Source organism: Lycium barbarum, chromosome 6, assembly GCF_019175385.1.
Source record: "Lycium barbarum isolate Lr01 chromosome 6, ASM1917538v2, whole genome shotgun sequence".
NCBI lineage: Eukaryota > Viridiplantae > Streptophyta > Magnoliopsida > Solanales > Solanaceae > Lycium > Lycium barbarum.
In genome coordinates this window covers 28,868,968-28,883,656 of record NC_083342.1, presented here as the reverse complement: position 1 = coordinate 28,883,656, position 14,689 = coordinate 28,868,968, and the positions used below count along the sequence as shown (strand labels likewise).

At 40.3% G+C, this 14,689-nt stretch overlaps 2 protein-coding genes across 2 annotated transcripts; both read right to left on the bottom strand.

The window, feature by feature from the left end:
* Positions 1-10,599: 10,599 nt before the first annotated feature.
* On the bottom strand, positions 10,600-12,831 carry LOC132599668 (uncharacterized). Its single transcript, XM_060312953.1, has 4 exons — positions 11,651-12,831; positions 11,460-11,565; positions 10,770-11,369; positions 10,600-10,683 (listed from the first exon to the last, which is right to left on the bottom strand). Exons 1-3 carry the CDS (start codon positions 11,878-11,880, stop codon positions 11,151-11,153), a joined length of 555 nt encoding a protein of 184 aa, XP_060168936.1. The 5' UTR covers positions 11,881-12,831; the 3' UTR covers positions 10,600-10,683; positions 10,770-11,150.
* Positions 12,014-14,014, bottom strand: LOC132643982 (uncharacterized). Its single transcript, XM_060360512.1, has one exon. It carries the CDS (start codon positions 14,012-14,014, stop codon positions 12,014-12,016), a length of 2,001 nt encoding a protein of 666 aa, XP_060216495.1.
* Between the last annotated feature and the right edge of the window lie 675 nt (positions 14,015-14,689).

Below are 14,689 nucleotides of genomic sequence, written 5' to 3'. Positions count from 1 at the left end.
GGTCATAGGAACAAGACTTTCCCGGTTCAACGCCTGCTAAGCCTCATTGAAAAGGCACGATTCGCTGACTTCAGCCATTTTCTTACGGTCCTCTTAGGACACCAGAGGGTACAAATAGCTGGCCACCCCGACCGGCCCCAATAATATGTTCATATCGGCCGGCACCTTGAAAGAGATTAGCCTCTTCCGATTTGGGTCGGTACTAGAGGCAGGAAAGACATTCTCCAACCTAGGACCGGAATTAACCCCGAAACGGTTGGCTATGGGGATGGATAAATGCTCGAAACCCGGCATACCAGGAGCGGGTATTTCATAATTCCCATAACCGGTTTCCCCTTCTGACCCCGTTGACTCCTCGGTCATCTTGTCTTTGGCTTTGTCAGCATCGGCGAAAATATCCACCAATTGAGGGCGAGAATCCTGTATGCAAATTATTGTTTCAGACGAGGCCACAGCTTGTATCGGAAGGACAGAACCAATACCATACAAAGGCAGAATGTTAGGTACCTTTGAGCCCGGTACGGAGGAAGCTGCCTTCAATCCAGCGGCTGCGGCTGGAAGCCTCCCCGAGCTGTGAGTAGGAATGTGCTCTATCATAAAGTCTTGAGATGTCCCGACCTTCGACCTGCTGTTCCGTGCTTTCGTCAGTCTCGGGACATCCCTCGAACCCATCGAAATTGGACTTGAGCTTTCCACCAAGGGTAATCTCAGCAGAATCGGTCAGCTCTTACTCAAGGAGCTCATCGGTAAGTTTGTGCTTGCCCAACACCTGGTCCTCATCATCGGAAGGATCAGATGGTTGACCGATGACATTGGTGTCCAGAGCCCGGGACGAGACATCTTCCGAAGAGATCTCTCTGATGGTGAGACTCGATCTTTTTCTAGCCTCGGAAGGAGCTCGAGAAGACTCGGAGGACCACCTTTTCCTCCTCTCTTCTTTGTCTCCTTGATCAGGAGCTTCGATATCCTGCTCATCGTCCGAGGCCTCAGCAACCTCTTGGCCTCGAATTTTTGTGCCCTTTGATAGACCTGTGAAGCGAAGAAGAATAGTTTTATCTTATCAAACATATCATAGCACGCAAGGAAGTCGGAACAACGCTCCAAGAGAAGGACTTACCGTGAGTTCTGGCCTCCCACCAAGATCGAGATAAACGTCGCCAGGTGCGGTCGGCATAAGTGAGTTGGGAACAGATCTTCCCAATCCATTGATCAAAGTTAGGAACCACACCAAGAGTTCGAATAAGTGTTATATACACACGAGCAAATCAAGGGGTCAGTGTAGGTACATACAATGATCATATCACACAAAAGTAAAGTTACTTACGGCTTAGGTTACATCTCTCAGGAAATGGCAACTTGTCAGCGGGAATCAAATCCGTTGTCTTGATTCGGACAAATCTGCCTTGCCAGCCTCGGTCTCTATCTTCATCCAGACCGGAGACGGGTGCCTTTCTGGCTCGTTTTGAGAGTTTAATCATACCCCCTCTGAAAACACAGGGACTATATAGCCGGAGTAAATGGTGCACCGTGAATGGAATATTCACGTTTATAGTGAAATAACATAGGAGCACAACGATCCTCCAAAATGACAGATGAATCTGGCCGAGGGTAATATCATACCGTTTGCAAAAGTCCACTACCACGGGATCGAGGGAGCTAAATGTGAAAGGATAGGTATAAACACTTAAATACCGTTCAACATAGGTCGTTATAGCTTCGTTATGATCGGGAACAACGACCTCCTTACCCTTCCACCCGCAATCTGCCTTGACCTGTTCAAGTTTACTCTGGGGTATCGTGCACAAATAGTCCGATATTTCAACACCTCGATCCCCTTGTTGAGAAGGTTTCTCAACTTTGAAATCCCGGATGGTCGAGCAATCTTGAGGAATGAAGTCCGTCAGTACAGGCTCCGGTTTGGAGCCGAGGAGGTCTCACCTATTTTAGCTTTTGAAGATTTACTCGTCGTTACGGAAGTATGAAGGTATGAAGGTTTCAATGAAGGTTTGAAGATTGGGTAAAGGATTGATAAGGAGATATAAAGATATAAAGATATGAAGGTTTGAAGATATGAGGATCAGTGTGTCCAAAGCACACGAAGGTAAAATTCTCTTTGGTAAAAGTCAGAAAGTAAAAAATGAAAAAGATAACTTCCTTTTATAGAGTGGGGCCGAGACAGTTTGCCTTCCATAACCGTCTTCAGAGCCAACAGGGTCTCGACACGTGCCGATGTCAGATGGATGTGACGGATGTGACCTTGATCTTATCTAACCATGGGAAGCGTACACGAGAAGAAACCAGGTCGCCCCTCTCGATCAACAGATCATACGTGAGCAGACCGGCCTTCCGATGAGACCTAGGTCGGGCTCTCACACCGATACCACTATGAACAAGTAAAGCTCCCATATCGGTCGCAAAGGATGTGGTCCCGAACCAGTTGCGGTCGAGGACAAAAAATAAAATGTTCGAGCATGGCGGCCGGTAGCGAAACATTTCGAATTTTGGTGAATTATAGAACAAGTGACAATTGATCGAATATTGCAAGGACATATACAAAGGTCCAGGTACAAACAACACACATGGAATACTCAATAAAGTCCAATAAAAACCAATTCGCAAAGTTCCATTAAAGGTTGTTACATTTCACAAAAGTCCGATTATGTCGGATACATCAGTCTATCAGGAAAAAACAGGAGAAGCCCTACTCTACGGCTATAAATTGAAAAACGAAAGTAAGACAGCAACACCCTTAACCGACTTAGCAAGTCAAAAGTTGAGATCCTTAGCCTATCTTATGGGATGAGGCGATGATGTATGATACCGATTAGGCATCTCCACGACCTGCACTAGAGGTCGGCGAACCAGGGATATTTGACTCCGATAAATCTTCTTCATCAAGCACTATTGTTAGTGGAGTTTCGCCAAAAGGCATTTCCCGACGGGTCTCCATGATATGACGGGTTTGAACCCGAGATCTAACCCCCGAATGCTCAACCGGGAAGCTTCCAGTCTTTACGCGCCCAGCTGCCCTCGGTGGCGCAGGTGCTCTTCTTCCTCGAACGACATCCTCAGCTACCAACTTTCCCTTGGAAGCTCTTCTCGTCTGAAGCCCTGAAGAACAGATACATTGGGTTGAGACATAATACAGGGGAGTGGGAGTCGAAATGATCGAGTTAAGGAATTACCGTGATGTTTGCATTTCCACCCTTCGGGTGCCATTCTTTTCCAAGAACGACCTATGCTACGAGAAGATCGGAGAAGGGCAACCACCCATTCAAAGATAGCCGTATCAAGCTCGGCTTCAACCGGATTTGGTGAAGGATTCCACGCCTCAGGAAAATCAGTAGACGATGGACGATGAAGTTGAGCTGTGTGTATCATCACAAATCAATGAAGCCACCCTTGGTCATAATCATCTTCGGGGTCAATCAGGCTTCGACTTTCCCTGGGAAGCATATGAACAATCCCCCCTCAGATCACCCGAGGTATGTATATATGAAGTAGATGGTCAAGGGTGAAGGCGACCCCGGCTACATTAGCCAACTTCTCAATACAGTACACAAGTCTTCAAATCTGTGGGGCAATCTGTCTGATGCATATCTGATACCGATGACAAAAGTCCTCGATCACTCGATGAACAGGAAGAGTGAACCCAATGGCAAAAGGATAAGTGTATGACAACGAGTAACCGACAACATGGTGATTTATTTTCACACCATTCCCAACAGGGCGAACGTCAATATCTGCGCCTAAGTTGCGATCTTCCCTGACTGCGGTAATAGTCCCATCATCGATACAATATTCGAAGTTCTCCACCGAATCAAAGGTGAAGAATTTTGCAGTCGTTCGTATAGATAAATCCCGATGGGAGAATACCAGCAGCGAGAGATTCTAGCTCCTTATCAGAATCAGCGGCTCCCGTTGACGGCGTGAACAAATGCTGATCTTCACCTTGAGTCAATAATGGAATGTAAGCCATATTTGTGGAAGGTTTTCCTTAACAAGTAAATGGTCACACCCTGATGAAAGAAGATTCAAAATCTGAGGAGCACTACGAGCTCAACGCGGGAATCGCAGTAGGGTTTTTGAGGAGGAGCAAAGTGAGATTTGAAGAAGTACAGATGCATGAGAAAGGAAAAATACATAGGCTTTATATAGAAAGAAAATCAAGGGGTCCTGTAGCGTATCAAGGACTCTGACACAAGGAGGTCTCCCAAAAGGATTTGGCGGCTGGGTAATGATGACCTAGCATCGGGCAGACTAAGATATTGACTAGAAGGTCTTGTCCTAGATTGTTGGAGGCGGATGTTCAACTTTATTTGGGTCCATTTCCCGCCGTCAAAAATTTTACCTCGGGAAATGGGGGGACTATTTGTATACGGGTAAAACCGAGGATACAGACATGCTCGATTTCCCGTTGTCGTGGTTATGTTCGGGCATGATACAATTGGCTTATCGAGGATGAGGCTTCGAGCTCGATCAGGAACGAGGCATTAAAGGAGAAGCGGTTAACTACCATAAGGAGAAGACCGTAATATCTACCCTCAACCGGATATTTCGGGTCAATCTCGGCAACAGCTGTCCCCAGATTTCTTGTCCTTACTTAGAATTGTACTAGGGTTAGGACTCCTCTGTTATATAAAGAGGAGGTCCCCATCCATTGGAAGGGGTTGGAAACAGAAATAGGAAAGAGTTCATGCAAAAAAGCAATAGAACCATCTGAGTTCCTTCATATTTTCTAAGTTTATCTTCATTATTCATTGTGTAAGCACCCGGCAGAGGGGTTCGACCTCAGTTCCGATACCCGAGGCCAGTCATTATTAATATTTGGTTAGATCTGCTTCTTTATTTACTTATCCGTTTACCTTACTACTACAAAAAGGGGCTTTAACGGCCATTAAAAAGGGCTTTAGCGGCAATAACAATTGTCGCTATACCCTTTACCAGCCATTGTCCTTTGGCCGGCAATGCCGGGGTCGGTAAAGGCTATAGCGTCCGTTCTTGCAAACGCTGGTAAAGGCTGATTTTTATTGCCACTAATAACCCGTAGTTCTAGCGGCCATTATTTGTGGCAATAATTTGGCTGCTAAAGCCAATTCCTAACGGCTAGCTATGCTCTTTTAGCGTCCATTTGTATAGCCACTGAATTCAATTAAATTTCCACTAAAAGTCAATAGTTTTAACGGCAATTGTTTTGTGGCAATTTAGAATGGTTACAATGTGCTTTCTAAAAACGCCTTAGACAACTTTTAGTGTCCATTTTAATGGCAAGTAAATTCAAACAAATTGCCGCTAATAATCAACATAGTTAACGACAATTGTTTGGTGGCCAATTCTAAAGGCTACAATATCGCACGTGAAAGCGTCGTATTTCCCCTTCAACGTCCATTTTTATGGTCAGTAAATTCAATTAAATTAACGTTAAAAGTCAGAAGCTTTAACGGCAATTGTTTCACCGCCATTAATAATTAATGCTGCATTCATCCAAAAAATGATCTAGATAGTGATAGTTTGGCAAATGCTAAAAATATATTTCTATTAATTCATAAAACATAATGTATCTCATTAAATCTAAACAAACAAAAGAAGTTCTATGTCACGACCCAGCCCCGTGGGCCGCGACTGGTGCCCTACTTGGACCCCCAGACAGACAAACATACCAAATCGTAACACACTTATCCAAATCGAATACATACAGATAGCATATACGGCCACAAATACTATATGCCGTCTCAAACTATATCAAACTGTTTCAACACATTTCAATGCAACCGTGTGCGGACATATATATATATAACGAAAAGCCGACAAGGCTATCAAATGTGTCAAAAGCCGACAAGGCTGTCAAATGGCACAACGGCCCAAAACGCATATACAAATGCACGCCGACAAGGCTGCCACAAACATATACAAAATGCACGCCGACGAGGCTGCCATAACGAATAGAGTCATGCAAACACATCTGTACAGAAATAGGCACACACACCCACAAATACGTCTACAGACCTCTAAACAGACAAACCGAATCATATGGCGGGACAGGGCCCCGCCGTACCATGAACAACATAAACATGTACACCAAAAGAGTGTATACCAAAACGTCGGCTCCGAAAGCAAGAGGAGCACTCCGAACCGCAGGATGGAGATCCTATACCGGTGGGTCACCAAAACAAGAATCTGTACCTGCGGGCATGAAACGCAGCCCCCCGAAAAGAGGGGGTCAGTACGAAATATGTACTGAGTATGTAAAGCATACAACACAGAAAACAAAGTCACAACTGAAATACGATATATAGAAAGCGAGCACAATAGCCAGCATACTAAGGAGTCGTATCCGGCGTACAACAGGCAAAAGAAGTTCCGGAGAAATCAACACGGCAATCGGGATGACAAAATGTTTGCTTTCTTTTGGAAAACATCTTTGTTTCACACACATAGAAGAATCAACGCACAATTTTCGCGGCCATAAGTCCAGCGGTCACAATCACACATACCGCGGTCAAGTATCCAGCGGTTTTCTATCACAAGTTCGACATACCGCGGTCAAGGGTCCAGCGGTCTATGTCGGCATAATCACAAGTGCGGCAGACGCGGTCAAGGGTCCAGCAGTCAATGCCACACGTCCGGCATGACGCGGTCAAGGGTCCAGCAGTCAATGTCGGGCACGCCGCGGTCGAGGGTCCAGCGGCCAATATCACATATGCGCATATTCACATAACTGGCCCGGGACTCGGTAACACAGAAGATAACCAGACAAAATGCCAAATTATCACTTTCCAAACATAATCACACATGCCAGGATCATGCATCACACAGGACTCAGGTATACCAAAATCGTATATCGGAAAATAAAGAAAATAAGTAGTTTGTCCAGAATCTCAGGGTAAGATTTTTAAAAACGCTGTAGATGTCAAAAACATTTTATAATGCTCATGAAGGTGGTCATAACACCTATCATATAGTGAACAGCATAATAACCAGGAGTTACCTGCGAACTCCGGACAAGAGTACATTGGCTAAAGCCGTACATCACATGTCAGGGTTTCGGTCCCCACAATTGGGTCAATAATCATTAAAATCCGTCTCGGGATAGATAAAATATCTCCCGTTTAGTAGTCGTAACAATAACCATGAGTTCCCTTGACTTACCGTACGGGAATAAGACAAACAGAACAATAAGAGAGGCATCGGGGATAGCGGGCCCACCTCGGGCCAAGTCGAGGCGGCGGACGAGAATCACGCCCATTAGACTCTACGGAGTCATCCAGGAAAGTTTTAGAACGATCGGGTTACATTTGTAAAAGTTTTGGAAGTCCAACCACTTTTCTAGTAAAATGCACCTTTTATAATTCAATTCTATTGAATGAATAGTAACGAAAACTAATCTCGGGTTACGATGAGCAGGATGGTCCCCGAGGCCGAAATCTCAACCTAGTAGACCTAGGGCATGCCAAAGAAGGAAAGGATAAGCTTTACATACCTTTTCCGCCCTTTATACGTCTCCAAAATCGAGCCTCAAGTTCGTCAAAAATCTACAAATGGTCAAGTTTGCCAAATGTCAAATTCAAGCCTTTCAATAGCCCAAGCTTGTTACATACTTGCCTACCAAAATTTCGGCAGCATTTCCCCTATATATATGACATCCCCGAGACTTAGCTCGGCTCAATATATCAACAACAACAACAACAACCCTTTCAACAATATACATAACTACCACAAATCGCACTAAAATGCAAAGATTCCTCTTTTCTTCATAAAGCAACAACCATCATTTCAACTCTAACCATTAAATTCCTTCAGTCTCCTCACATATCCATGATTACAACAACCAAAATATTAATTCAAATCAGTCCATCAATTTCAATTAAAACAGCCCCTCGCCCATAAATTTTAACAAAACAACAAACGAGTTTATAATGCTGTTTTCTCCGTTCTAATTCGTTAAAACTCTAAATAAACACTTTAATAACATAAAACGAATTTTATAAATACCTTATCAGAAGCTCCACCACGAAAATTTCATCCTCCAAGACCAATATTTATCTCAAATTGAAGGCAACGCAACGTACAACGTTTTTCTCTTCATGAGCTTCGGGATTCGGAGCTCGGATTTTAATCAAAATGGCTTCCTTAGCCTAGAAGCTCTCTCTCTCTCTCTCTCTAATGTTTTGGAGGATATGAGCTGAAAATGATCAGCCCTCAAATGAATCTACTATATATTTTAACGTTAATGGGCCTCATGGGCCGAAACATACTCATGGGCCAAAATATGAGTGCTTGGATCGGGTCTCAAGTTTCTGCCCCGCCAGCCCAACTTTCATCGTCCATATCTCCTTATTCCGATATCATTTTGACGTGAGGTTTGTTGCGTTGAAAACTAGACTCGATGAAATTAATTTTAGGCTTTTGAAACACCTTAAAACTCCTCATATACTAGGAGATATGCCTCCAACAATATGGGCTAAAAATTGGTCCGAGATTTTTCTGAAGTTGTTCGGATTCATTTCGTTCAGATTCGTTTAACTTCTAATCCTATTCCGACCCTCATGTAACCTCTTATACATACATATACATACTCATATACATACATAACAATCCATACACATCTCGAAGGGTCCGGAGAATCACAATAACCTTAAACGTAACTGGAGAACTTACGAAGCTTCGACGAAACTCCAATCGCAAAAATATAGTCATATCTTTTATCCATCTTCTATATCATTACTAATAATCTCAAATCCTTTAAAAGGGCACTCACATTACCTCATATACGCTCATAACGCGATTTCAAATCCTTTAGGTTACGATGTCACCTCGGGATACTTAAGGCAACCATATATATATATAACGATATTCTCACTAACTCGATTAACTTTCCTTGAACTTTCTTAACTCATTCTTTGTTGTCTTAATTAAAATAGCACAAACTCTTACGGGGTGTAACATTCTAATCCAAAATATAGTGTCACAACTTAAAATAAACTAATCCAAAATATAGTGTCACAACTTAAAATAACCTATATTGTGTGAACTAAATAACTAATGTCATCACATAACCGATCCTAGCGAATAATGTCTTCAAATAACTTCCACAACTCTTCGTCATATTGAAATCTTTCACACGTGTAATTTTCGAACATCAGACTGTACGACCTGAAATAATAAAATAAATGTATCAAAAGATGAAATGTAGTGTACGAAAATATCATATTAAAACTATATGAAGATTACAACAAATATTATCAACACCAGTCGCAATGACCTCAAGCATTTATTATCGCAACTGCTTGGGATCACAAGAGGTGTATTCCATTATAAATAAATGCTTTCATGGTCTGAATGATGACTCTGGTCACCATCATACATCTACTAAACTAACTCTACCTACTACAACTACAAGTAGTACAATTGCAAATAAACTATAGTAGCATTTATTCACTTGCGTCTTCAAATTTATTTTATATCCCACTTAGGCAATGAAAACTGGAACGAGAGTGAAAATTCATAACATTAGTTGTCCTTCCAGTGGCCTTCAAAGGAAGTGCAGCAAGTTCAAGTCCATTTATTTTAACTAAGATGACCAAACAAGTTGAATCAATGGTCTATGCCTATGTAAAAATCTGTATCGATGTGCAAACACAACATCAATATTGGAACATACAACACAGAAAATCAGATGAGACAGAACATTTGCCAAACTGATAATTCAAATATGCAAGTGCAAATCATGATTACTCCCTAAAACAACTTATTTTTTAGAAGGTATGCTAGTTTGCTAGAATATATATCTTATAGGGGTGCTAGTTTGCTAGAATTCTACCAACTCCATCTCTATATACTTGTTTCCACCATTTTGAGGGAAAAAGATTTATGATATTTACATATATTGAAAGGTAGCAGGGCAGGTAAATATTTTAAAAAGGATTTGGAAAAGACAACCATTAATACAACAGTACATCCTATAGAACTAGCTTCTGGTTATAACAATCATCTAGTTATAACAACAAGATATAAGAATTTACAACTCTCATAATAAATCTATGCCTCAAACTACTAGTTGAAGTGCCAAATGATTACATATTATCATCTTGAAGGCCAAAGTGCAATAGTCTACAGAAGTAACAATCTTTCCTAGACATCCCAAGTGTTGGTAATTGTTCATTTGTCACGTCTAACGATGTAGCTGTAGTTGGATGAAATATAACAAATTTTCAATTTCAACAAGTGTACAAAAACTCTGCGCTAACAATTATTACTGTTCATTGTAGCTAATTTTAACTCAAACAAATGAACTAACATGAAAAAGTATATCCACAATAAATTCTACTTTTAAATCTAAATATTGACCTATGTTATGAACATGCTTGAACTGTTCGGTTTATTATATCAACAATTATTTCTCATCTTGGCCTTATAAAGGACTCCCTAGCTGGTCATACAAAGTTTTGAAGTAGCTTGAAAATAAAAGCTTATGTATTATTCAGCACTTAGTCATAAAAGTGTTGAAACATGCACACCCATCTTCATTATTCAAGAACCCAAAAAGTCGAAGAAGGAATTATCAAACAGTAGTACAAAAGGATATAGATGAGTAGTACCCTGAGAAGGTGGGGAATTTTCAGCAACGCTAGGTATCCTTGATGTTTGTGGTACTTGTTCATGGCCACTATTGGCATCAGGGACCTATAAATATTACCACGGTAATTAACAATACTTTTATAGGATTAAAATTTCATTAAAAATGTCTAAAAGTTGTGAAATCAAGTTACCTGTTCACTTGAGGTGCCATTGATATTTTGAGGCATAGATTCATTACGAGCGCATATCAATTGTCTCATCTGGAGCAGTTCTGATTGCATCTTCTCCTGATTTTGTTTCATCAGATTCATTTCTTCATTTTGTTTCGCCTTCAGCTCAGTTATCTCATGTTGTAACCTTTTTACATCCTCATTAGATGAATCCTCTGCAACAACATTTCCTAAGGAAGATCTACTACCCCATAGAACAGAAGGAGTTGGACCAAGTCCTAAACCACGGACATACCCACTTTTTTTCATTTCCCAACACTTGCGAATACATATCCCCTTCCCAAGCAACACTCTGAGGAGGTCGGTCAGTAGGTCTCTCACTATTGCTTATCCTTTCATTTATCATGTCCTAACAATAAAATACACAATAAATCCAACTTGGAAATCATTTAAAGGCGCTTTAATTTTTTGTGTCTCCTTGAACTCTTCACTTTGTTTTGTTCGGAATCGATACCCATTATTTACATCAAACGCGTTGAATCTTTTAGCAATTTTAGTCAGCCCTTTTGCGAGGAATTTAACATCCTTCAAAATGTTAGATGTCACCTCCAACTCTTCTACCTAACCAAATAGAAAGATACAACTATAAATGCGGATATAAGTGCAGGGACAATAATTTAACATAACCAATGACTTAGTCCTACTACTTACTTTGTCCTTGAACCACTCATGAAATGTATCAAAATGTATAAGATCAAGGTCACGTGGTTTCAAACGGCGCTTACGATGTGATCTCTTGATTTCAGCAATATGCTCACTATTCATGTAACTCACATATATCAATTTTGTTATCAAATAAATTAATATACATATATTTAATAATAGATTAGTATAACACTTACTTCTTATAATTCTCAACCACCTCTGACTCGCAATTGAAAAGCACATGCCGATGTGCTTGCAACCATGTTTTCTCATCCAACTCAAATACATCTACTTCACCGTATGACTCCCCAACAGTAAGAAAAAGACATTCCTCTTTATTAGTCTCATGCTTAATCTCATCATCGCATTTTCTTGAACTATAAGACCTTGAATCTCCACCCTCCAAATATCGTGAGCAAAATGCCATACACTCATTTGCTATGTATGCTTCTGCTATTGAACCTTCTGGGCATGCACGATTACGAACATATGATTTTAAAGTACCCAAGTACCTATGGAATAAACTAATGTTATTAGTTTGATATTACAATATTTAACTACTAAAAAATATAATAAAGATCAATGACATTCTTCATACCTCTCAATTGGGTACATCCAACGATAATGTACTGGCCCCGCCAGTCTAGCCTCAGTTGCCAAGTGAGTAAGCAAGTGTACCATAACGGTAAAAAATCCCGGGGAAAGAGTTTCTCCATAGTAGACAATGTTTCTGGAATTTTTTCTTCAAGTAACTTTAACTCTTCTAGTTTTAGCACTTTGCTACACAGAACACGAAAGAATGTGCATAGTTCAATTAAAACGGAACTGATTCTTTTATCTGTTGATCTCCGCAAGGCAAGAGGAAGAAGTTCTTGCATTATAACATGGCAATCATGAGTTTTTAGCCCAGATAACTTTCGTTTACGAATCCAACGTGAGATATTAGACGCATAGCCATGTGGAAACTTGGCATTTTGTAGTACTTCATAAAACAACTCCTTTTCATTGGGAGTCATTGTAAAATAAGCAGGAGGAAGATAAGCCCTCTCACTAGCTCGATATTGAGGCCATAAGCTTGGTCTTATTTTCATATCCTTCAAGTCCAATCGAGCTTCTAAGTTGTCTTTAGACTTTTTACTAAGATCTAATAGTGTATAAATTAAGTTATCACACACATTTTTTTCTATGTGCATCACATCGAGATTGTGGCGCACTAAGTTATACTCCCAATACGGAAGATCGAAAAAAATGCTCCTCTTTTTCCATGTGTTTTTCATCACCCCACTTATGCCTTCACTCGATTGGCCGAGAGTAAACTTTATATCTTTAACTTGATTCAACACTAGTGACCCAGATACTACACAAGGTGCAGGTCTTGTTTCTTTAGTCCCATCAAAAGATTTTGCATCATTCCGATATTTGTGTCCTGACTTCAAGAAACGTCGATGCCCCATGTAACAAAACTTTCTGTCATGTTTGAGCCATTTATATTGAGTGTTTATGTTGCAAGAAGGGCATGCAAACCGACCATAAGTGCTCCATCCAGAGAGAGTACCATATGCTGGAAAATCATTTATAGTCCACATGAGAGCTGCTCGCATTTGAAACATCTCCTTAGTAGAGGCATCATATGTTTCTACCCCGACATCCCATAATTCATTTAACTCTTCTATTAAAGGTTGCAAGAAGACATCAATATTATTGCCAGGCGCTTTTGGTCCAGGAATAAGTAAGGATAGAATGAAGAACTCTTGCTTCATGCACATCCATGGTGGAAGATTATATGGCATTAAAATAACTGGCCATATGCTATGAACAGTTCGCATTGTGCCAAATGGATTAAACCCATCAGAAGCTAATCCCAGTCGGACATTGCGACAATCTTCAGCAAATTCGGGATATTTATTATCTAAACTTTTCCAAGCTTCAGAATCTGCAGGATGCTGAAGAACTCCATCTTTGCTGCGCTCTTCATGATGCCATCGCATTTCTTTAGAAGTTTCTGAAGACATAAACAATCTTTGCAGCCTTGGTTTTAAAGGAAAATACCTAAGGACCTTGGCTGGAATTTTTCTAGCATTATTTTTCCATCTAGAGGCCCCACAAATTTTGCATTCATTAACATCCTTGCTAGCAAACCCTTTCCTAAAAAGCATGCAATCATTGGGACAAGCATGAATCTTTTCATACTTTAAGCCTAAGCCTTCAACTATCTTTTTAGTCTCATAGAAAGAAGGAGGCAATTTTTCCCCTTCAGGCAGCGCATCCTTCAATAGTCCAAGTAGAGCATTAAAAGATTCATTTGACCATTTGAACATGCATTTTGTACGATATATATGCAGCAAAAAGGATAGTTTGCTAAACTTCTTGCATCCAGGATATAGTTCTTCATTTGCCTCCTTCATGAGCCGTTCAAACTTATCCATCTCTAGATGAGGTTCATATCCAGATGGATGAGCAGTATTTTCTTGTAGATTTGGCTCCATCTTGCCCCTTTCACTTACCTCACTATCCATGAACTGTGTAGAGCCTCCAAAGGCATCATGTATCATTCTTCTCATGTCATCGCCCCTCAAAGTTGATTGGCTGCGGTTGTTTCCTTTAGTATTGTTTGATCCCTTTAAAGGCTCCCCATGACAAAATCAAGTATCATACGATGGCATGATACCATTAACCACAAGATGATCATATGCGGTAGCCCGATTTGCTTGATAAATAAGCACACATTCCGTACAAGGACATGCAATTTTTTCTCCATCTTGTTTTCCAGAAAAGGCATGCTTTATAAAATCATCTACTCCATCCAAGTATTCTTTACTTAGTCTATCACAATTCATCCAGTTTTTATTTCTAGAATTATCCATGACATTCAAGATATTCTTTTCTTTGCTGCAATTACTGTAAGAGCTAAAAATATGTTAGTAGAAAAGGGAAAAATTAATAAAAAATGTCGTTCAAATAAAATGTTCATCCTATTAATAGGTAATGCTCAAAGATATCATTTTCACAATTAAAACTATCAAACAGAAATTTAATTCTATTTATATCCAAATAGTGATTTATTCCAAAATAGAAGGAAAAGTCAGAAAGTTTCCGTTAAACATTTCCTATCCGAGTCACACTAAAATGGGAGATTTGTACCAGTAAATGAAGCTTAGTTTAAACCCGAGAAAGTTATTAAAAAATCTAACTGAGGATTCTTCAAGCCATAATAGATTCCAATATTTTTAATCCAA